Source organism: Medicago sativa, chromosome 1 (assembly GCF_051527215.1).
Source record: "Medicago sativa cultivar Bolivia chromosome 1, Bolivia_mono, whole genome shotgun sequence".
Taxonomy (NCBI): domain Eukaryota; kingdom Viridiplantae; phylum Streptophyta; class Magnoliopsida; order Fabales; family Fabaceae; genus Medicago; species Medicago sativa.
This window is the reverse complement of record NC_140749.1, coordinates 52,695,867-52,720,092: the sequence shown is the minus strand read 5'-3', so window position 1 is coordinate 52,720,092 and position 24,226 is coordinate 52,695,867. Positions and strand designations below refer to the sequence as shown.

General features: G+C 35.6%; 2 protein-coding genes across 2 annotated transcripts; one reads left to right on the top strand and one right to left on the bottom strand.

The window, feature by feature from the left end:
- Nucleotides 1–1,147: 1,147 nt before the first annotated feature.
- Nucleotides 1,148–1,819, bottom strand: LOC146955287 (uncharacterized). Its single transcript, XM_085748137.1, has one exon. The coding sequence runs from the start codon at nt 1,817–1,819 to the stop codon at nt 1,160–1,162; it is 660 nt and encodes a 219-aa protein (XP_085604263.1). The 3' UTR covers nt 1,148–1,159.
- Nucleotides 1,820–9,616: 7,797 nt separating this feature from the next.
- On the top strand, nt 9,617–10,667 carry LOC146955286 (uncharacterized). The gene is made up of 3 exons (XM_085748131.1): nt 9,617–9,758; nt 9,864–10,186; nt 10,335–10,667. Exons 1-3 carry the CDS (start codon nt 9,617–9,619, stop codon nt 10,665–10,667), a joined length of 798 nt encoding a protein of 265 aa, XP_085604257.1.
- The last annotated feature ends 13,559 nt before the right edge of the window (nt 10,668–24,226 follow it).

Genomic DNA, 24,226 nt, shown 5'->3' with positions numbered 1-24,226 from the left:
ATCATGCAGAGATGTCACTAGCCACATGGGTTTGCTTTATTGGTGCACTTCAAAGCAGTGTTTTAACTATTTTCATGGAGCACAAACACCCTGAAGCTTGGTCTTTGGGCCTGGACTCTAGACTCTTTGGTTCAGTATATGCGGTTAGTAACAATTTTCAATCAGGACATTGCTCATTAGGCGCCTATCAAGGGCCGAAAAGTAGTTAGCTATCGTTTGACAACGAATTTGAGGTGTTTGTGATCAATTGTTATAATAATGGTCCAATGAGCCCATCTAAACTCAAAGAACCAACTCAATTTTTTCTTTTTTAAGAAATTTAGGTCCAAGTTACAACATTAAACAAGTATTCTAATTTTGTTTCTAACATTTTTTCTCCGAATGTTTTACCCAGGGAATAGTAACTTCAACATTTCAATATTATGTGGAAGGTTATGTAATTAAAACTACGAGACCTGTTTTTGTGACTGCTTTTACTCCTTTGCGTATGATTATAGTCCTAACTTTGGCTTGTATTTTCCTTTCAGAGAAACTCCACCTTGGAAGGTATATTATAGCAACCCAGAGTGTATTTCTAACACTCTTCTAAACTTATTGCAAACTAAATAATCAATTTAGTATCTAAAATCAAACAAGTTAAACTCTATGATTCATGCCATTAACCGAACTTTCAATATAACATATACAATTGAAATTTTTTTGATTGCATCAACATTAGTGTTTTTGGATCGCTAAATTTCTACTTCAATATTTTTTCCCAAAAAGATTAATGTGATCAATGTTTTTCAATTTCAAGAATTATTTTAAAGTTTCTTTAATTTAAGAGATCACATTATACAACGACTATAATTTTAAAGATTAAATTGATAATTACGCTTCTCATACATAAAGAACATACATAAATGGGATTGAAAATGTGTTCAATTAACTTCATAGAACATACCGGTGATGCCCGTGGTCAGTAAACCAAGGTACTTCGTAATAGGTAAGAGATGTGTAACACTTGTATGGTCTTAGAGTTTGTCCTGCATTGAACAATCCCGCCTAATCAGCCAACACAAATACTCATAAGTCATAACAATGTTATGTAATGTAATGTAATGTAATGTAATGTAATGAGGAGTTTATCTGAAAAAGCCTTTGAGCCAAAAAGTGCTTCTTAATGATCATTTTTACCCAAACACAGCCCTGTATTTCCCGCCAACTTCAACTTCTGGCCAACTCTATCTGAAAAAGTGATTATACCACTCAAATTGTTGTTCTCCAAATTAATCTCATTAGCAAACTCCAAAAGCCCAAATTCCTCAGGAACAGACCCATCAAGCTTGCTGTAGCTTAAATCAAGCTTCAAAAGAGAAACGAGATTCCCAAGTTGTTCCGGGACACACTCTTTGAATTGGTTACGACTCAGATCAAGAACCTTCAGCTTCTTCAGCGCTCCCAAACACGCCGGAATCTCCCCGGAGAGATTGTTTCTTGAAAGAGTAAGCTCTTCCAAGTCACAAAAATCACCAATCTGCGACGGATGTTCGCCGTGGAACCCGTTTCCGATCAAGACAAGTCTTCTAAGAGAGGTAAGATTGGTGAGAAAGGGTTGGAGAGGTGAAACAATAGAAGGGTTGTCGATGAAAACGAGTTCTTCGAGAGAAGAAGGGAAAGAAATGAGGTGTTGCTGTGTGTTGTTGAAGCATTTGTGGAAGGATAGTTTGCGGAGGTAGGTGAAAGAGGTGAAGAGAAGTGGGGTGAGAGATGCGTTAGAGGAGCAAGGTAGGGTTCGAGTTTTATCTGAAACGTAGCCAAAGTTGAGTTTGTCCTGCATAAACTACTATTGCAAGTTTTTTTGTGTGAACTAGCTACCCTCCATGTGTAATCACACACGAAATACATTTTCTAACTAGTTTAATTTTCATTTGTTTTAGGGTCATTTGTTTTGCAAGATTATTGGATTTCCACTTCATTCAATTTCATAGTTCTGATCCCAAGTTCAAATTGTTGTTCCAATTCAATTGTTGTTGCCTGCCGTGTTGTATTTATTTTCATTCCTGGTTGGTGCGATTAATGAGAGTTTTTCTAACCCAATTCCAATTATTCAATTTTCTACCGTCGCGGCTGTTTGGTTTATTAGAGTATTATTCTTTTGCTATTTCTTAATATGAATTCAACGAAAATAGGTTTATATTATTATTTTATTATGTCTGAGTAGTTTACATTGAGTCCGGAATGTGAGGGTCGTCACATTAATGATACTCTGATGAATCATATGTTATATAATTGAAACGAGAAGTGTATTTTTAGTCCGAAAATTCTTTTTTTTCTTCAAATGAAAAGCTTCGCTACGAAAGTAGGAACATAGAGATATTGTTTACGCATCAAAAGAGCGGCAACGATATTGGACTTTAGAAAATTTAAAAATTAATTTGAAAGGAATGGGATTTAACTCTCAGACTCTGAACAAACAAGGTGAATCTTATAAGAATATGTTTGTTTCTTCAGAAAGTAAAGTTGAGGTCATAATGTCCGACAACATGTCTAAACATTATGTCTATTTGCAAAGGAAAACCAATGTGCCCTGGAAGTGTCATTATTGTGGTAGGAATGGTCACATAAAGCCCTATTGTTTTGAGCTGCATGGTTATCCTAAACAACATTTACCACCTAAGCCTAATCAAGTTGTAATCAAAGAATGGAAACCTAAAGTTAGCAACACTTGTCATATAGTTCACAAAACCCTTAAAGCTTCAAAGACTTGGTACTTTGATAGTGGATGTTCTAGGCACATGAATGGTGTCAAAAAGCACTTGGTGGATATTAGGCCTTATTTGACCAGTTTTGTCATTTTGGAGTTAGAGGTGAAATTAAGGGAGTTGGAAACTGGCTTGTACAGGGCTTCCTAGACTTTATAGTGTTATGTTTGTGAATGGACTGACTGCAAATTTGATCGGTATTAGTCAGTTGTGTGACCAAGGATTAAAAGTCATCTTTACCAAGTCAGAATGTTTGGTTACTGATGAGAAAAATAATGTCCTTATGAGAGGAGAAAGGTCAAAAGATAACTGTTATTTGTGGAAGCCTAAAGAAGAAAGTAAAGTTTGTGAAGAATGGAAAGTTGGAAAGCAAACCAAGATGTCAGAACCAAAGCTGCAACATCAGACCACTTCAAAAATTCTTGAACGTCTTCTGGATCTAATTAGGGGTACTCAAGATGAGAGTACTGGTGGAAAAAGAAACTCTCATGTGGATGTTGATGATTACTCAAGTTTTGATGAGATGAATCTTGCCAGAGATACGTGTTTGTTTGAATAAATTTATCAAAGAATTCAAAGATGAAATGTTGTTGCAAAAACCAGAAGTGACCATAAGAAAGATGTCATGATTCAAAAGTCAAGGATCAATGCTTGGCATGAGGAACCTGGGCATTTCATGACAAATAGGATGAGGAACTTGGGCCATCAACCTAAAGATGTAATTGTGTTGTGGATTTACATGAACGGGTCTGAAGTAGATGGTGTTGATATCAGAAACAAGGTTATGAGTATTGACAAAACTGTGTTTGTTGAAGATAAATTCATGGTTGCTCAAAGATACGTGAATAACATGTTGGGTATATTGTTAGAACAATGTATTCAACATGTGCAGTCAAAACTTAATATTGCCAGTGATAGATCTCTGGCAAGTGCACCAAATACTATCGAAGTAGTAAAAATATCGATCCCACGAGGACTGTTTTTAACTTCAATAATTCAATTGCGTTATAAAATTAGGATGTATAAAAGTTTATTTTATTTTGCCACTAGGCAGTAGATTTGGTTTGATTTTAAGAAATCAAATAAAAAAGAATAGATTTGATTAAGAAAATATGGAGAGAGATGAGATCAGGTCTTCGAATCCTCTATGTTTCCCCTAATTGGTTGCTGCACCTATTGTTACTAATGATTTTCTAGTTTCACGATAGTTAACAAATTAGCCCTAATCAATCCCTTGAGTTAGGACCCTCTTCTTAAACTACAGCCCCTAATTCCTTAGGTGGTCTAATAATCCTTGAAGGTTTTATGAACGTTAACCTAATATCACTAACAAACGATTATCCATTCCTAGACTAACCATGTTTATTAGAACAATTCAATTAGGTCTAAGTCGAAAGCTATGGTCAGTAGTCATTCGATCTCACAAAATCATGTTTATATTTGATCAGGATATAAAAAGCATTAAGAACAATTGAATTGAATAAAGACTAGAAATTCATTAATAAATAATAGAGTTTCACAGCAACATATGATCAATTAGGGTTACATAGGTTCATCTCCGACCTAATCTCTAAGAGATTTAGCTACTCATAATTGAGTTTACAAATATCATAATCAATGAAAGAATTAAAACATACATAAACTGGGTTAGAGATGATGAAATCCTCTCCGCTGCAGCCTTCTGGGTGTTAAAATCGCACTTTAGCTCTCCAAAATCGTAATCCTTATGTTTGAGAGTGACTTCAGCTTAAATAGGCAACTTCTGGATCGCCCAAAATCGCATTACGGTTGTGAAAATCGCGCTACGATTTCTGGTTTTCCAGCACTTCCAGATTTTCTGCTTTTCACACCCCCAGTCTGTCTAAAATTGCTACAGACTCAATAAAAACATCAGCACAGCTGTTTCTTCAAAATCTTCTATTTTTCTGCTCTTTTTGCTGCTTAATCTTGCTTGTGAACTCAAAAATGTCATGAAAAAGACTCTAAAAATAGTGCATGACTGACTGTCATCACAACCCCAAACTTAAACCATTCCTTGTCCTCAAGGAATTTACTTGCAATATTGACAATCGACAGTAAAATAATAATTACCTGATCAAGCGATAGTACCCAAAAGTTCAACACCTTACTAGCTAAAGATGAGCTAGTTTGACTTGTACGCATCCACCAATTCACAACTCCACACAACAATATGAAAAGGGTTCACACACAGTCGACATGCAAGTCTACATATTACCATACGCTTGAAAAGTTTCTAAACGTCAATCAAAATCAATGTCAATGCACACTTTGAGGTCTTTAAGGGTTATAATGGGGCTTAGGTGAAGGTGGGATAATATTTGGATAAGTAGGCTACACAAAATTTGAGCTAGACATTCCTACGGACGTTAAAGCACAAAATTCAATCCTTCATTCATTCACCTTATGGAACAACAATCAATGCAAAGGTACTAGAGAATATGTTTAATAGTTGGGACAATCGAGTTTGAAGTTACTCGGATTTTCAATGTTTTGTCCCATTCTTTTCATCATTCATTTTCATTTTTTTTTTCATACACCATTTTTGTGTATATTTTGCATGACAATTTCTTTTTCTTTCATTTTTGTTCTCTTATTCTCTAGTACCCCCACCCCAAACTTAATTGGTTGCAAATTCCAATAGCAACCCCAAACTTAATCTTTAGCAACATCCTACAATGCCTTAACTCAGAAAATACATTAAGGGACAAGTCCTAAAGGTCTCTAGGCTTGTAATGTAGTTTGTCACCGAACAAAAAGTTCTAATCCTACCGGCTCAAATTGGCTAAGAAATGGATAATATATAACAATTGAAATCAGGGTAGGCTTCAAAAAGGCTCACAGGACCAAGCACTTTTGCCTCAATGTGCTAATGACAAAGATCAATCAACAATAGAGAAAAATCGCAAGTTCTAGAAATGTAGATGCATGGAATATTCTAATATATGTAAATTGAAAAACAAAATTTGGCAATGAACCTTATGGCTGAGATTTCTGGGAGTTGTGACTACCTATCTTTACTGCCGCACACTTCGCCTTTGAAATACCAAGTCACTCCTCCTTTTGAACTTTTGGAATATCACTTTGATCAAACATTTGTTACTAAACTGTAAAGAGTCAACAAACAAGCAAATTCATCAATAATAAACAAGTTCAGATTCAATCACATAACAGGGGGATACCACTGAGTTATTCAAACATACTGACAATTGTTTGACTCAACAATAAAAATAAATTACTGAAAATAAAGACATAATAAAAAGGATGGGTTGCCTCCCACCAAGCGCTTTCTTTTACGTCATTGAGCTTGACGCTTCAACCACTGTTAGGGTGGCAAATATGTCAGAAAGAACACATCATCCTTCTTCTTCCTCTTGTTTGGTAGGAATTCCATGTATTTGTAGCAAAGAAGTAGATGCTCCCATGCTCTCACCGTTAAACCTTTAGAGTTTAAGCTCTCCCACCGTAGAGAAGGACATGCATCCATCTGCACACGAGTGATTTCCTCAACCTCCGTTGGTTCAGACTTCGGGAAAATATCAACACTCCTCACTTTGGGTTTTTCTTCCACCTCAACCTTGTGACATTCACTCTTCATCTGAACCAGCTTCCTCTGAGACTCATGTGCTTTCTCAACAAGATCACCACACTGAACATCATACTTTTCAAATAAAACTTGATTTGACACCAAGAAATCATCTAAAATATTCTGAAGTTGAGTATTGTAATCGATGTTGATCATCTCTTTCTTCCCTTCACCATCACTACCTGGTTGATTCGCCTCATAATGACCACAACTCGAGATTTTTTTGTCCAAAATTTTGATCTTAAAAGATAGCATATATTTTTCATACTGCAACTTAGCAATCTCTTCTGTGTCATAGAGGAGTACCCTGTCTATCATAGCTGCAAAACTTGGATAAACTTTTCAGTAGCACAGTACAATGAGAAGAAAACAAAGAGCATAATATTTTTTTTAATATATATATATATATATATATACAAAAATATAAAAGACAAAAATTAAATTGCAAAAACCCTAAATTTATAACGCAATTGCCTTGTTGAAATAAATCAATAGTCCCCGGCAACGGCGCCAAAAACTTGATAGATCTCTGGCAAGTGCACCAAATACTATCGAAGTAGTAAAAATATCGATCCCACGAGGACTGTTTTTAACTTCAATAATTCAATTGCGTTATAAAATTAGGATGTATAAAAGTTTATTTTATTTTGCCACTAGGCAGTAGATTTGGTTTGATTTTAAGAAATCAAATAAAAAAGAATAGATTTGATTAAGAAAATATGGAGAGAGATGAGATCAGGTCTTCGAATCCTCTATGTTTCCCCTAATTGGTTGCTGCACCTATTGTTACTAATGATTTTCTAGTTTCACGATAGTTAACAAATTAGCCCTAATCAATCCCTTGAGTTAGGACCCTCTTCTTAAACTACAGCCCCTAATTCCTTAGGTGGTCTAATAATCCTTGAAGGTTTTATGAACGTTAACCTAATATCACTAACAAACGATTATCCATTCCTAGACTAACCATGTTTATTAGAACAATTCAATTAGGTCTAAGTCGAAAGCTATGGTCAGTAGTCATTCGATCTCACAAAATCATGTTTATATTTGATCAGGATATAAAAAGCATTAAGAACAATTGAATTGAATAAAGACTAGAAATTCATTAATAAATAATAGAGTTTCACAGCAACATATGATCAATTAGGGTTACATAGGTTCATCTCCGACCTAATCTCTAAGAGATTTAGCTACTCATAATTGAGTTTACAAATAGCATAATCAATGAAAGAATTAAAACATACATAAACTGGGTTAGAGATGATGAAATCCTCTCCGCTGCAGCCTTCTGGGTGTTAAAATCGCACTTTAGCTCTCCAAAATCGTAATCCTTATGTTTGAGAGTGACTTCAGCTTAAATAGGCAACTTCTGGATCGCCCAAAATCGCATTACGGTTGTGAAAATCGCGCTACGATTTCTGGTTTTCCAGCACTTCCAGATTTTCTGCTTTTCACACCCCCAGTCTGTCTAAAATTGCTACAGACTCAATAAAAACATCAGCACAGCTGTTTCTTCAAAATCTTCTATTTTTCTGCTCTTTTTGCTGCTTAATCTTGCTTGTGAACTCAAAAATGTCATGAAAAAGACTCTAAAAGTAGTGCATGACTGACTGTCATCAGCCAGTATGCATGTAAGACAAGTGGAGAACACTAGTCATGTATCTCAACAATATTGTAATAATGATTGGGTAGATAATGCAGATGAAAGAAAACTTACATCTATTGGATGGTTCATTTTTTAGAATAGTTCTATATCTTGGGTTAACAAGAAGCAAATCTGTGAGTTCTTGTATTCTACTGAAGCTGAGTTTATTGCTGAAGAAAGTAGTTGTAATCAATTGATGTGGATGAAGTAAATTTTACAAGAACATAAAGTCAAGGAGGATGTTATGACATTATACTGCAAAAAACTGGGAGCAATCATCATCTCTGAAAATCTCCCTCTAACCAGCAGAAACAAACACTTTGACTTTCATCATCACTCCATCGGAGAGTTAACTGAAAAGAAGACTGTCACTTATGTGCATGTGATCACAAAGAAGCAAGTTGGAGACATATCTTTTAAGGGTTTAAACACTAGTCATATTGTGGAGTTAAGGGCTAATTGAAGCCTCTAGCTAGTTTTTGATGTTATTAGCTTTTAGATTATAGTTTAATTGTTTTATGCATTATATGTTGATTAGTCTAGATTTGCCTTTAGAATGTTAAAGCACCCTAGCTTGTATTCATTCGGTAGAAGTGAATAAAGAGAAGCCTTAGATGGAAGACAAGCAAAAGGACAAGAACGTACTGCCAGAGTTCAATGCTTAGCATCAAATTCTCAAGCACTACAAGGTAATCATGCCTATCAGGGAAATGTCCGAACATAGTCCATGTTGCATCATGTTTCTTCAGGAACTCTTAAAGACTAATGCCGATCTATCTGAAAAGGAACTCATCATACTAACTAGCGAATGTCAGCACACTTACGAGGTACTGGCTGAAGTCAGGTTCGATGGTGAAGGATGCTTTACTCTACCCATTAGAATAAAAGGGGAATATATCAGACAAGGATTGTGTGATTCAGGAGAAAATGCAAACCTAATGAGCTTGACCAAGGCAAGGGAGTTAGGGATTTTGAAAATATCTCCATATTCTTATACAACAAGGTATGCTAATGGCCACGAGGAAAAGGCGATTGACATACTAAAGAATTTTCCAATTAACATTGGAGGCTTCGATTACTGTTTAGACATCGTGATTGCAGACACCAGAGTCAGATATGATTTCCCGCTAATCCTCGGCAATGTTTGAATCTTCTTCTCAGCAATTTTCATTAATATCCAATAACAAATAGGAAAGTAGAACCATTGGATTGCCATTGACTATTTTCATTGGTAGGCGTCATTGACTATTTATTTTGGCAGGCACCATTGGAACGTAGAACCATTGGATTGCAATCGATATTGTGCATCATTAAGAAATTGAGAAAATTTGATGAACCAAATGATATAATCCTTAATCCTTAATATAATACTATACAAAATGGAATTATCATCAACTGCTGCCCCCTATATTATTTTAGTCAACTTAGCACAAAGATGTTCGTACGTATAAATATGTAGTAGCTATAATTAGAAATATCACTCACATCACATTTGCGGTTTTACGAAGCATAACCTCGAGAAATAATACATGGCATACACGTTTATGTTCTCTTGTCGAAAATATTTTCATTTGAATATTTGTGTCTTGTGATTGCTGGGAACCAACCTCACAGTCGACAACTATGCTTATTGACTCTTCTCATCTTCGTCGTCCTAGTAATTGGTCAAGTATTTGGAAGCTTAAAGTTCCTCCAAAGATTCGAAACTTAATTTGGAGGATGTGTCGCGGTTGTTTACCTACGAGAATGAGGCTTCAAGATAAAGGTGTGCAATGTCCTATGCATTGTGTGAGTTGTGACTCCGGTCAAGAAGATATGGCACACTTATTTTTTCACAGTTCTTTTGCGATCCAAGTTTGGCGTTTTGCAGGTTTATGGTCTCACATTCAGAACGTAATTGCAACAGCTGCACCGGTAACAGACATGATTTTCAACCTGCTGAAAACTCTCCCAACTGAACAGAAACAGACCCTTGCAGCCATGGTATGGACCATATGGAAACATCGGAACCTGAAGGTGTGGGAAGACAAGACAGAAACTGCTGCTACTGCTGTCGAACGTGCCCGCGCTATGATTTCTGACTGGCAGCTAGCAAACCTCAGCCTTCCAGCTGCGGATTCTGCTGTAACAACAGTTTCATCTGCTCATTTGTCTCCCAACGCTGCAACATCCAGCTCACCTGCAGCTGCTATGGTTCGGTGGAAGAAGCCGGGTGTGGGGCGCTACAAATGTAATGTTGACGCGGCATTTTCGTCAAGTTTCAATCATATGGGGATTGGAATATGTATCCGGGATGAGGAGGGCACTTTTATTTTAGGTGAGTTTCCCTTGTCTACATTAGGTTGCGGTTGGTGAAGCTATTGGTTTATTTGAAGCCCTCCAATGGCTTAGCGACATGGCTTTCGACAATGTTGATTTCGAGCTAGATTCAAAGGTTACATGTGATACTTTCCTTTCTCTTAGAGATGATATTTCAGAGTGTGGGAATGTTATCGCATCTTGCAAAGCTCTTTTTTCCGCTTTCTTTACAAACTCCAGGATAGAGTTCACTAGGCGACAAGCAAATGCAGCCGCTCATGTTCTAGCAGGAGAGGCTATATTTCTAGCTAGTCCCATTATTTATTATCATATCCCATCTTGTATTAACAATATTATTATTAATGAAATGCAATGAGCATGTTTCTTTCACACAAAAAAAAAGTCGTGTGTTAAATGTAAACAAGTAAATAAAAGAGTAAATTACACTCCTCTCCCCTCAAAGATGCTTGAATTACACTCCTCTCCCCTCCTTTGAAAAGTAAAATTTATATTCCCCTCCCCTATAAGATGCTTGAATTATAATCCCCTCCCTTAATAATTAAATATGCATTACACTTTAATTTATTTTAACATAAATAAATATTTTTATGATATATTTAATTTTGAGCCACCATTTAAGAAAAATAAATTCATTTCTTTATAATTTAAATGTCAATGATAATTAAATTTAAATACTTTTCTATTAATTTTATAATTTAGAGCATAAAATTAAATTTTAAATAACCATACTTTATTGTCTTTAGTAATTTTTCGCATATTTTAATTTTATTTTTGGTTGTTTCCTATTTTATAATAGGGTTTAAAGACATATGTTAATGAAATTATGAATCAAAAATAGCGAAAAATATGTATTCAAATTTTGAATATATTAAAATAGACCAACAATACTATTTTTTCGAAGTGTGTTAGATTCACTACAAGAAAATATGCTAAATGCTACCAAATTTTTGATACGGATTGTATCTGTAGCAAATTACAAGTTTTTTGGCTGCCAAACAACTAAGTAGGACTTATCTTTTGTTTTTATTAATTATAATAATATTTAATTATTTTCTTTTTATTTTTTACTTTTAAAAGATTATAATATCTTTTTATATATTTTTCACAGTCTCGTGTCTCTTCCTCCCATCCCTCCATCTCCGATTGAACGTAACCTCCTCTGTCTCCTCTCACGAGGAAGGCAATGATCACTTAGGATGACATGGAAGAATCAGATCCTTAAGAATATGCAGATACAGACATGGGATTAATAGCTCAATCAGATGATGAGGAAGAGGTAATTATCTATAAAACTGATTCTTTATATAAAGATCTTGAAAGTAAAATAGATAGTCTCTTATATGACTCAAACTTCTTAACTAATAGATGTCATTCTTTAATCAAGGAACTTTCTTAGATAAAACCAGATAAAGAAACACTTCAAAACAAATATGATGAGTCTAGAAAGACCATACAAATTTTGCAAGATTCTCATTTTGAAATGTCAGAAAAACAAAGAAACTGAACAGAAAACAAAAAGGCATTATTTCTATACCTTCTGAAATGCAAAAGGAAAACACACTTTTGAAAAAGGAAGTTGAAACATTGAAAATGATCTTACAGGTTTTATAAAATCTACAGAAATATTTCAAAACATCTTAAGATCTCAAAATGAAAGTGCTAAGAAATCTGGTTTAGGCTTTAAAGATCCAAGCAAAATTATTGAAAGTTTTGTACCTAAGGCTAAAATGAGAATTACTTGTTATTTTTTGTGATAAGTATGGACATGATGAATCAGTATGCCATGTTAAGAAAAAACTTATCAAACAAAATAAGATTAATCTTAGTTCAGAACGTTCTCATCTCAATAGAACAAAAAGATCACAAAAGGTTGAGAAGGCTAAGAAGACATGTTCCTACTTTAACAAATCTGATCATACAAGACAGAATGTCACAATAAGGAAAGATATCTTAGAAGAACTAACCCTCAAGGACCCAACATTACATGGGTACCTAAAGTTTTTATCTTGTCAAATGTAGGTCCTGCCTCAGGGTGCAAGAACAAAGCCATGGTACTTGGATAGTGGTTGTTATAGGCACATGACAGGTGACAGGTGACAGGAACTGTTTTCTGACCTTGAAAAGAAGGATGGAGGACTGGTGACATTTGGTAATAATGACAAGGGTAAGATCAGAGGTAAAGGCACTATAGGTAAGTTTAACTCTGCTAAGATAGAAAATGTTCAGTATGTAGAAGGTTTAAAACACAATCTGTTGAAGCAAAAATCTTTTTGATGAATGTTTTAATGATAACAAACCTTGTGGAATAAATGATAAGTTTTATGATTGGTGATCTATTGATGTTTGCACTTGAGTTTTTGTTAAAAGAACCGAAATCACATAAGTGGATAAGCTAGAAGCCTCCCACATTGATAAATGCATTATATCTACTCAACAATGAAAGAATGAGTATATCATCAGTTGAAACAACAACATCATATCTCCATGAAGATTCATAACTCAAGAATCATGATGGAAGAACTAGAATCATGATGGAAGAACTTACATCACAAGCTACAAAAGAATGTGAATGAAGTTATGTGACAAAACTCACATTGAGTTTTATGTTATATGATAAAAGGAAATATGCATACAAGCTAGTAAGATTCTCAGAACCTCCTCAAAGTATCACACTTCCAAAGCTTCTGAAGATAAGAAGTTCAGAGTTCAGAATGTTCATAAGAACAGGGATCAGAATGTTCATATGAATGGAGTTCATAATAATCATGAACATTAACCCTGAATATATCCAGAAACAATAAAGGATTACTTCATGAATAAACAAGAATATTTAAAGTCATCAGTTACATGCTATAATGAACTAGATGCAAAGAAATATTCTTTTGGACTTCAAAGAAAAAATCATCTTGTTTGTCAAAACAAATGATCTCTCATTTATATGCTTCAAGTAGTTTTTGAAGGAAATAAATAAACAACCTTCATAAGGTTCAAAGTGTTGAAGACCATCAGAATGTTCAGCACAAAGTACAACCGTCAAAAAGGAAGGAACCCAGAAGAAACATTCTGAAGTTCATATGTTTGAATCTAGAAGGAGTTCAGAAGGTTGTTCAGAAGGTTGCTTAGAAGGTTCATTAGAGCAAACCCATAAATCAATGTCCACACCAAGAATGCAGAAAAGGATTTTGACTTTGGATCAAGAAATCATTAAAGGCATCTATGGTGATTAAAAGATTAATGGACTTTGATAGTTCTTGGTATTTGTGCGTTCTTGAGTGATTAACCAAGACACAAACAAAGTTTAAATCATACCAAGATACAAGAAATCAAAGTACATTTGAATTCATGAACTAACTCTAAAGTTGAGAAAGTTAGTTTAGAATGTTGATCAGTGAGTTGATCAGAACGTTCTGATGGAAGTTCAGAATGGTGTTCAAAAGGAAACCCAGATTCATCAAGAACGTGAAGACATGCAAGTACACTTGGCATGAATAAAAGGTCCAGAAAAGTACATCTGCATGAATGTATCAACAATAAAGGCTTGAACAAGGAAAGGTGTCAAAAAGGTCTTCAAGGTTCATTCAAGACTATGAACACTTGAAGTTCTAGTAATATTCCAAGGAGGATATTATCCTAGAGGTTACTTTACTGCACTTCAGTTATGTCTCTACTATTAGGATTGATTACATCAAAAGTAGTGTTACAAATCATCCTAAAGTAAGGGCAAGTGAAACATTCTGATGGTCAGAATGTTCACTCCTGCACATGCTTTCAGCTATGAACAGTGTAGTTGGTGGAAAGATGAAAAAGGTGGCAAAAGGAGATCTTGCATCAGAGATAACTTGCCCTCTGATAAGAATCAAGCAAATCTCCTAGAAGCATGGGCCTGAAGTTGCATACCCACTATCCTCTCTCTCCTGCACAATATCCAAGGTAGATTTGAATCAACTTTATCCTACTTTATCCAGCAACTTTTGATGCTTATGGAGAAGTTACTTTTGTTGGATAAAGCCTAACAAATCTCATGCCACGCCTTGAACAAACCCAGAAACTTATCAGACATTCATCATTGATGAACCCAGATGAAGAACATCATGAATATCAACATTATGATGAAGAACACAACAACATTCTGATGTTCATCCTGGGAACACAACAACATTCTGATGGTCAGAATGTTCACCCAGATTTTCAAGTAAAAGCTTGTGGGGCCCAGGACACGTGGCATAACACCATTGGTCACCTTACAACGACTATATGAGCCTAAAAACTCTATAAATAGATATCAAAGGCTCAGCATTACTTGCACCATTGCAAAGCATATAAGAAAGCAACTAGATTTTGTTTGAAGCTCTTGCAATTGAAATTGATCAATCACTAAGGCTTTCGTTCACTTAGTGCACATCAATACTCTTTGTTATCTCTCTTAAAGATAACTTCTTCTTCTTCTCCCTCTTTTGTTTGTTTCTCAAACATTCAAACTCCAAACATCTTGTAAAGTCTCATCTAGCTTTAGGGGTACTAAAGTGTTAGTTTGAGCAAAAGGTGTAGAAGTCTAAGTGGGTAACTTATCAAGAAGAAAAGAAAGTCTCATCTAGCTTTAGGGGTACTAAAGTATTAGTTTGAGCAAAAGGTGTAAAAGTCTAAGTGGGTAACTTAGAAACAAGGTGCAAGCCTGCTGAGGCTTAGAGAATACAGAGTTGCAAGTGTTCAGGTGAACACAAATTGTAAGGTGCAGGATTTGAGAGGTTATCTCAAGCATCATAGTGGAAACTCTCACAAGATTGTTAGGAGTGGACTAACCCACATTGGGGGAACCAATATAAACTTCTGTGTGTTGATTCTCTCTTCCTTATATTGTTTACTTACTGCAAACACAAACACACACAAACACATTTACTTTGTTAAACTTTTTTTTGCACTCAGACATCAGAACGTTCTAAATCTGCTATTAACTTAACCATTCCAAGTTTCCACTTGAGAATTACTTTTTAAGTTACAAGTTAATTTTTAAAGGGTCACCATTCAACCCCCCCTTCCTTGTGACTATTTTATTCACTTCACAATCTACTTAGCATAAGTCAATTGTGTGATAGTGGATTTGAAGTGTTCTTTAAACCTAAAATATGTGAAATAATACATACCTCCTCTAACAAACTGTTTATTAAATGAGTCATACATTCCTCTATTGTATGAGAATCTATGGTATTCAAACCTGATGGTATATTGAGATGAAGAATTTGTAGCTAAATCATGGATGATATTATGCATTTGAAAGCTATCTATAGAATCAATGAAGCTGAAAATGTATACATAAAGGAACCCTCTAAAGATAAAGCAAAGAGAATTTGCCACAAATGATTAGGACTTCTTAAAAAATTAAACTGCTCATTATTCTGTGATACTAGTGTAGCATGTAAGCTATTTCAAGTGTAATTCTTACATAAAAATTAATCATACAATGTAATTTTCTAGTAACATTCTCATAAAACGTCAACATATCAGTCTGCGTGAGCATAACTCAAGTTAATAGGGACATCACATTCTATATGCTGGGGTCGAGGTTCGAACCCCAAATTCCCACTTAAGGGTGAATTTCTAGCTATTAGGCTACTTTACAAATTCAATTCATTGAAAATCAATTATAATCCTAAGATGCATCAAGTAAAGTATACATACATATGAGCAACATATGTTGCCTTTTTCTTTCCAAAGAGGAAGATCACAAAAACATCATCTAATCATGAAAACATGAAAAAAAGATAAGTTATACAATGCAAAAGACAAGATTTTGATGATGCAAACATTATAAGGACGTAAATGGGTACCTGAAAAGGGAGAATTGTCTTTGGAGAAAGAAGATTGAAGGTTATTATTATTACTGGGTACAGAAAAGAAGCCATTATTTTGCTTAATGGGTTTCACACTGAAGCAACATTGATTTCTGGAGATGTTGGTTGGAGAAGGAAGAGGAGTCTTCTGTGAGAAGAAGAAGAATGTGTAAAACAAGACAAACAAAAGCGAAACGATAACATCACTGTTTCAATTGGAATCAATAGAATTGATTTTTTATTTTTATAAGTAAAGGAAAATTCTAAGGGAGTAAATCATCAAATTGGTCCATGTCTTTGTATCAAATTTTTAAATTGGTCCCCGGTTCTATTAATACCTCAAAATGGTCCTTATCTTTGTCAAACGTTTCTCAAAATGGTTTCTGTCTTTGTAAATGATATACTAATAGAGGGACCTAACTGAGAAATATTTGACAAAAACAGGGACCATTTTGAGTTGTTAATAGAGTCAGGGTCCAAATTGAAAATTTGGTACAAAGATAGGGACTAATTTGGTACAAAGACAGGTTCAACCATTATACATTACTCCCTCCGTTTTTAAATATAAGCAAACTTGATTTTTTAGTTTCATTCATCTAATGATGTATGTGGTCCATAATATGAACCACATACATCATTAAATGAATGAACTTAAAAAGTCAATTTTGCTTATATTTAAAAACGGAGGGAGTACATATATTTTGAGAGCCTTAAATCACTATAATGCATAAACTCTGTAACGACATTAAATGGCATTAAAATGAATTTACTCTTGACCTTGACAATGATATATGTTGCATATGTAAATCCTAGATGAAAAAATGGGCAGAATTCGCCCACGAAAAGAAAAATAGGTAAAAAAAAAAAATAGGCTAAGTATAAATCATATATATGCTGAGGAAATAAAATTTTTGATGGAAAAACTGAATCGTAAACAAAGTTCAGGTTCGAATTCCATAAATGATATAGATAGTATTTTCTATAATCTATAATATATAATGATAAACAAATGAAAGACTTTAAAAAGATTTCATCCAATTAGAATTTTCGTACTGATTGGGTTGACTTTGAAAATTCATTAATTGACAATCGATTTTTAACGTACATTTATTATTAAATATTAATTAAATTAACTGATCAACTTACTTTGTTATCGAAGATTTTTTTCTTGATTTCAATTTTTTTAAAACGGACATATTTTAATATCAGACTAACTCCTACGTACCATTTCAGATACGACTGAGGTTTTTGGACTTGGGAAAAAAAATTGGGACGTATCACGCAAATATTGGTCTGGTACTCGATGTAGTTTTTCGACCAGGGAAGATGCTTAATATTTACAACGCTCTAATAGTTCAAGGTCGAGATACTGTTGGCAAAGAAATTAACGTAACTTGTGAAGTACAACAATTATTAGGAAATACAAAGTTAGAGATGTAGCTATGATTGCTACAGGTGGTCTAAAGAGAGGAATGTATGTGATTGACACGGGAGCTCCCCTAATGTTCCAGTCGGCGGAGCAACTGTAACACCCCGTTTTCCCAACATAAAAATTTCATTTAAAATCAGAGTATTTTGATCACAACGGAATGTCACATACTTCATTTAAATCATAAAATGGATAATAATGATTATCTTTCAAATTCAACATCATGAAATATCTTAAACTATTGCAGCGGAAATTAGTTCAACGTTTAAAAGTCTTGGCACGCAGGCCTTATTGAAAAATCTCATAAATTAGTTCATAAAAGAGACACGTAAGGAATAGAAGTAAAAGCAAGCCCCCATCCCGTTACGTATCAGAGCACCTAGACACCAACTGAGAGTCCACTCATGAACGCCTCTAATCTTTATTACCTGCACATTACCCACGGTCGAGGCAACATATACGCAGAAGGGGTGAGATTTCATAATCAATACATTAAGCATATAATCCAATAAAATGCATTTAACAACTTAAACATTAATAGCATATCAACAATTACCAATTAGCATAATTTTCATTATATAACAAATACAATCATCAAATATCGTTACTAATTTTCATCACAAATCATAATCAACTTAATACTCAACTTGACGACACAACTCATCTTTGACCATGCAACTCTATCAACTCAACAACAACTTGACAACACAACTCATCTAGACCATGCAACTCTATCAACTCAACAACAACTTGACAACTTAAACATCATGAAACTTCTTGATATGCAAATGCATGTGGTACCAATCAACAACAAATGAGCATAATAGGCTCTTCAACGTGTGAGCACAAGGCTGCCGGGCCTAAAGCCCCCAACTTTAATGAGCACAAAGGCTGCCGGGCCTAAAGCCCCCAACTTTAATGAGCACAAAGGCTGCCGGGCCTAAAGCCCCCAACTTTAATGAGTATGCAATGAACTCAACTTCCAACAACTTAGACAACGACGTGTACAACTCATACGACTCATAATCATGGACGACTTCTTAAATTCCAACAACATAGACCGACTCATGCAACCTCAAGACACTAACAGTCGACAACAGAAAACAGCAGCAACATGCAACAATTAACAACGCTTGAATGTGTTAACATTCACATAAAGAATTAATTACATCAATATAAATATCATAAAACATCATTATAGCATTCATGCAGCAACACTTCTAGTTTCAGTCACCATAACAGACTTCTGGAGCTTATGAAAGCATCCTAAACAGCTCTCTAACTTACTTCTAAGGTCATCTCAAGACTACACGTGCGAAAGGATCGCATCGGGACAATTTTGGGCAACTAACAGCCTAACTCGCAGTGGCGAGTAACTTCACTCGCAATGGCGAGCAAAGTGTGCATTCTGAGTTCCTACGTATTTACTCGCAGTGGCGAGTTATTCTGCTCGCGGTTGCGAGCTCACAGGTCACTCGCAGTTGCGAGTTGCATTGCTCGCAGTTGCGAGTTCTGGGTTCTAGCTCGCAGATGCGAGTGTTCTTGCTCGCAGGTGCGAGCGATGAATGTCAGTACGGCCAGAAACCTAAAAATCACAACTTTTCACCTATATTCACGATTCCTTCATCCAAATAGCATCTAATTATCATCTTAAGTCATATCTAAGGTCTGTACACTAATTTTGCATCAATCTAACATCTGTTCTTGATTCATTCATCAAAATTGATCCTAAACCTAATTCCCAATTCTCACCAAAACTTAACCTAATCATGCTAAATTCATCCTATAGAATTATACCCTTAATAATATTGAAAATTAGTCTCACCCTTACCTTGTAATCGCAGAATCGATAGCCTCTCCCTCTGGTTCTCCTCTTCTGACTCTTTCTCTCTTTTCTCCAAAAGCGTTTCACGTAAAAACGTTTCCCACTTATGTCTGTATTATTTATTTACTCTTATTACTCATCTCACCTATAAACTTACTCTTTCCACCTCACAGCCCAACTTCTAATATTTTTATTTTATTTCTAATATCTTATTTTATTTAATAATAAAATAAGTCACACCAACATAACAACTTCACAACATCAAATACTCCACATAATTCATTCATAAATCATATAACTTACTCAAATCATAAATCACATAAATTACACAAATTATAAATCATATAAGCATATATTTATAAATATATTCTAAACTTCATTGAATTAATTAAATAGTTAAGACGGGCGTTACAACTCTCCCCAACTTATAGAATTTTCGTCCTCGAAAATTTACCTCAAGAAAACAACTCTGGATAAGACTCCATCATCTTACTCTCTAGCTCCCATGTCAGGCTTTCACCAGTCGTTCCACTCCAAACAACTCTCACTAGAGGAATCTCCTTGCCTCTCAACGTCTTCATCTTGCGATCATCAATCCTCAAGGGTAAGGTCTCTACCGTAAGGTTGTCTCTAACTTGCACATCATCACTCTGAATCACATGGGACGGGTCTGGAACATACTTCCTCAATTGCGACACATGGAATACATCATGCAAATTTGATAAATGCGGTGGTAAGCCAACTCTGTAAGCCACCGCGCCAATTCTCTCTGATATCTGATAAGGACCAATAAACTTTGGAGTCAACTTCTTTGACTTCAATGCACGGCCAACCCCGGTCGTTGGAGTAACCCTCAAGAACACATGGTCTCCCTCTTGAAACTCAAGGTCTTTCTTACGCTTATCATGGTAACTCTTCTGTCGACTCTGCGACGCTTTCATCTTCTCTTGAATCATTTTCACCTTCTCGGTAGTCTGTTGAACAATTTCTGGTCCTAGAACCACACTTTCACCTGTCTCAAACCAACACAACGGAGTCCTACACCTCCGACCATACAAAGCCTCGAAAGGTGCCATCCCAATACTGGAATGATAGCTATTGTTATAAGTGAACTCTATCAACGGAAGATGACTATCCCAAGTTCCACCTTGCTCAAGCACACATACTCTCAACAAATCCTCAAGTGACTGAATCGTTCTTTCCGACTGACCATCTGTCTGAGGATGATAAGCCGAACTCAATCTCAACTTAGAACCTAAAGCCTCTTGCAAACTCTTCCAAAATCTAGAAGTAAATCGTGGATCTCTATCTGACACGATGCTTGAAGGAACACCATGCAATTTCACTATGTCTCGAATATAAATCTCTGCCAACTGAGCCACAGGAAAACTAATATTAATCGGAAGGAAATGTGCCGACTTCGTCAATCTGTCAACAATCACCCAAATAGCGTCATTTCCCTTAGGAGTATTCGGAAAACTTGTCACAAAATCCATGGATATACTATCCCATTTCCATTCTGGTACATCTAACGGTGTCATCAACCCAGCAGGTTTCTGATGCTCTACCTTCGACTTCTGACAAATCAAACAAGAGTACACAAATTGTGCCACATCACGTTTCAATCCTGACCACCAAAAAGCTTCTAATCTCTGTAACCGACCTAGGAGTCTCCCATTGTGATACTGCTTCAACTTTAGATGGATCAACCGCAATACCACTACTAGAAATAACATGGCCCAGAAAACTTACCTCGTTCAACCAGAATTCACACTTGGACAATTTAGCATACAACTTCTTCTCCTTCAGCACTTGCAAAACGATTTTCAAATGTTCTGCATGTTCTTCTTCTGTCTTAGAGTAAATCAAAATATCATCGATGAACACAACCACAAAGCGATCCAAAAATGCATGGAAAATGCGATTCATATACTCCATAAACACGCCTGGCGCATTACTCACACCAAAAGCATCACCTTATATTCATAATGACCATATCGCGTCCTAAAGGTCGTCTTCTGCATATCTTCATCTTTTACTTTAATCTGATGATAACCCGACCTTAAATCAATCTTGCTGAACACACGTGCACCCACCAGCTGGTCCATCAAATCATCAATTCTAGGAAGTGGATATCTATTCTTTATAGTTACTTTATTCAGTTGTCGATAATCAATGCACAACCTCATACTTCCATCTTTCTTCTTAACCAACAATACCGGCGCTTCCCAAGGTGAAACACTCGGTCTAATGAACTTCTTATCTAGCAATTCCTCCAACTGTTTCTTCAACTCAGCCAACTCAGAAGCTGACATACGATAAGGTGTCATAGACACAGGCTTCGTTCCCGGAACAAGATCAATAGAAAATTCAACTTTTCTCTCCGGTGGTACATCAAGAATTTCATCAGGGAAAACTTCAGGAAATTCACACACTACTTGCAACTTATCAATCACTGCTTGATTCTCCAAAGATAAGGATGCCATCAAGGAAAACATCAAGATCCCATCACGTTCTAATTGCTTCAGCTGCTTAGTAGACAAAAACTCTGCTCCACTTTCTTCTTCGGCAGAAGAAAAAATACACCAACTTACTAAAACAATTAATATGGACAAGGTTGTACTCCAACCAGTCCATACAAAGGGTTAAACAACAAACAACAAACAAGACAACTCAAATACAGTACAAAACTGTAAAACGACACATCGACTCATCTATTTGGCCGGACGGACCGACCTGCTCTGATACCAATTGTAACACCCCGTTTTCCCAACATAAAAATTTCATTTAAAATCAGAGTATTTTGATCACAACGGAATGTCACATACTTCATTTAAATCATAAAATGGATAATAATGATTATCTTTCAAATTCAACATCATGAAATATCTTAAACTATTGCAGCGGAAATTAGTTCAACGTTTAAAAGTCTTGGCACGCAGGCCTTATTGAAAAATCTCATAAATTAGTTCATAAAAGAGACACGTAAGGAATAGAAGTAAAAGCAAGCCCCCATCCCGTTACGTATCAGAGCACCTAGACACCAACTGAGAGTCCACTCATGAACGCCTCTAATCTTTATTACCTGCACATTACCCACGGTCGAGGCAACATATACGCAGAAGGGGTGAGATTTCATAATCAATACATTAAGCATATAATCCAATAAAATGCATTTAACAACTTAAACATTAATAGCATATCAACAATTACCAATTAGCATAATTTTCATTATATAACAAATACAATCATCAAATATCGTTACTAATTTTCATCACAAATCATAATCAACTTAATACTCAACTTGATGACACAACTCATCTTTGACCATGCAACTCTATCAACTCAACAACAACTTGACAACACAACTCATCAAGACCATGCAACTCTATCAACTCAACAACAACTTGACAACTTAAACATCATGAAACTTCTTGATATGCAAATGCATGTGGTACCAATCAACAACAAATGAGCATAATAGGCTCTTCAACGTGTGAGCACAAGGCTGCCGGGCCTAAAGCCCCCAACTTTAATGAGCACAAAGGCTGCCGGGCCTAAAGCCCCCAACTTTAATGAGCACAAAGGCTGCCGGGCCTAAAGCCCCCAACTTTAATGAGTATGCAATGAACTCAACTTCCAACAACTTAGACAACGACGTGTACAACTCATACGACTCATAATCATGGACGACTTCTTAAATTCCAACAACATAGACCGACTCATGCAACCTCAAGACACTAACAGTCGACAACAGAAAACAGCAGCAACATGCAACAATTAACAACGCTTGAATGTGTTAACATTCACATAAAGAATTAATTACATCAATATAAATATCATAAAACATCATTATAGCATTCATGCAGCAACACTTCTAGTTTCAGTCACCATAACAGACTTCTGGAGCTTATGAAAGCATCCTAAACAGCTCTCTAACTTACTTCTAAGGTCATCTCAAGACTACACGTGTGAAAGGATCGCATCGGGACAATTTTGGGCAACTAACAGCCTAACTCGCAGTGGCGAGTAACTTCACTCGCAATGGCGAGCAAAGTGTGCATTCTGAGTTCCTACGTATTTACTCGCAGTGGCGAGTTATTCTGCTCGCGGTTGCGAGCTCACAGGTCACTCGCAGTTGCGAGTTGCATTGCTCGCAGTTGCGAGTTCTGGGTTCTAGCTCGCAGATGCGAGTGTTCTTGCTCGCAGGTGCGAGCGATGAATGTCAGTACGGCCAGAAACCTAAAAATCACAACTTTTCACCTATATTCACGATTCCTTCATCCAAATAGCATCTAATTATCATCTTAAGTCATATCTAAGGTCTGTACACTAATTTTGCATCAATCTAACATCTGTTCTTGATTCATTCATCAAAATTGATCCTAAACCTAATTCCCAATTCTCACCAAAACTTAACCTAATCATGCTAAATTCATCCTATAGAATTATACCCTTAATAATATTGAAAATTAGTCTCACCCTTACCTTGTAATCGCAGAATCGATAGCCTCTCCCTCTGGTTCTCCTCTTCTGACTCTTTCTCTCTTTTCTCCAAAAGCGTTTCACGTAAAAACGTTTCCCACTTATGTCTGTATTATTTATTTACTCTTATTACTCATCTCACCTATAAACTTACTCTTTCCACCTCACAGCCCAACTTCTAATATTTTTATTTTATTTCTAATATCTTATTTTATTTAATAATAAAATAAGTCACACCAACATAACAACTTCACAACATCAAATACTCCACATAATTCATTCATAAATCATATAACTTACTCAAATCATAAATCACATAAATTACACAAATTATAAATCATATAAGC

Excerpts from the sequence above, each read along its gene's own strand:
- LOC146955287 (XM_085748137.1), bottom strand. The coding sequence starts at position 1,819 with ATGCAGGACAAACTCAACTTTGGCTACGTTTCAGATAAAACTCGAACC.
- LOC146955286 (XM_085748131.1), top strand. The coding sequence starts at position 9,617 with ATGCTTATTGACTCTTCTCATCTTCGTCGTCCTAGTAATTGGTCAAGT. Across the intron at positions 9,759-9,863 it reads AATGAGGCTTCAAGATAAAG|GTTTATGGTCTCACATTCAG; the intron begins GTGTGCAATGTC and ends GGCGTTTTGCAG. Across the intron at positions 10,187-10,334 it reads GCTCACCTGCAGCTGCTATG|GTTGCGGTTGGTGAAGCTAT; the intron begins GTTCGGTGGAAG and ends TGTCTACATTAG.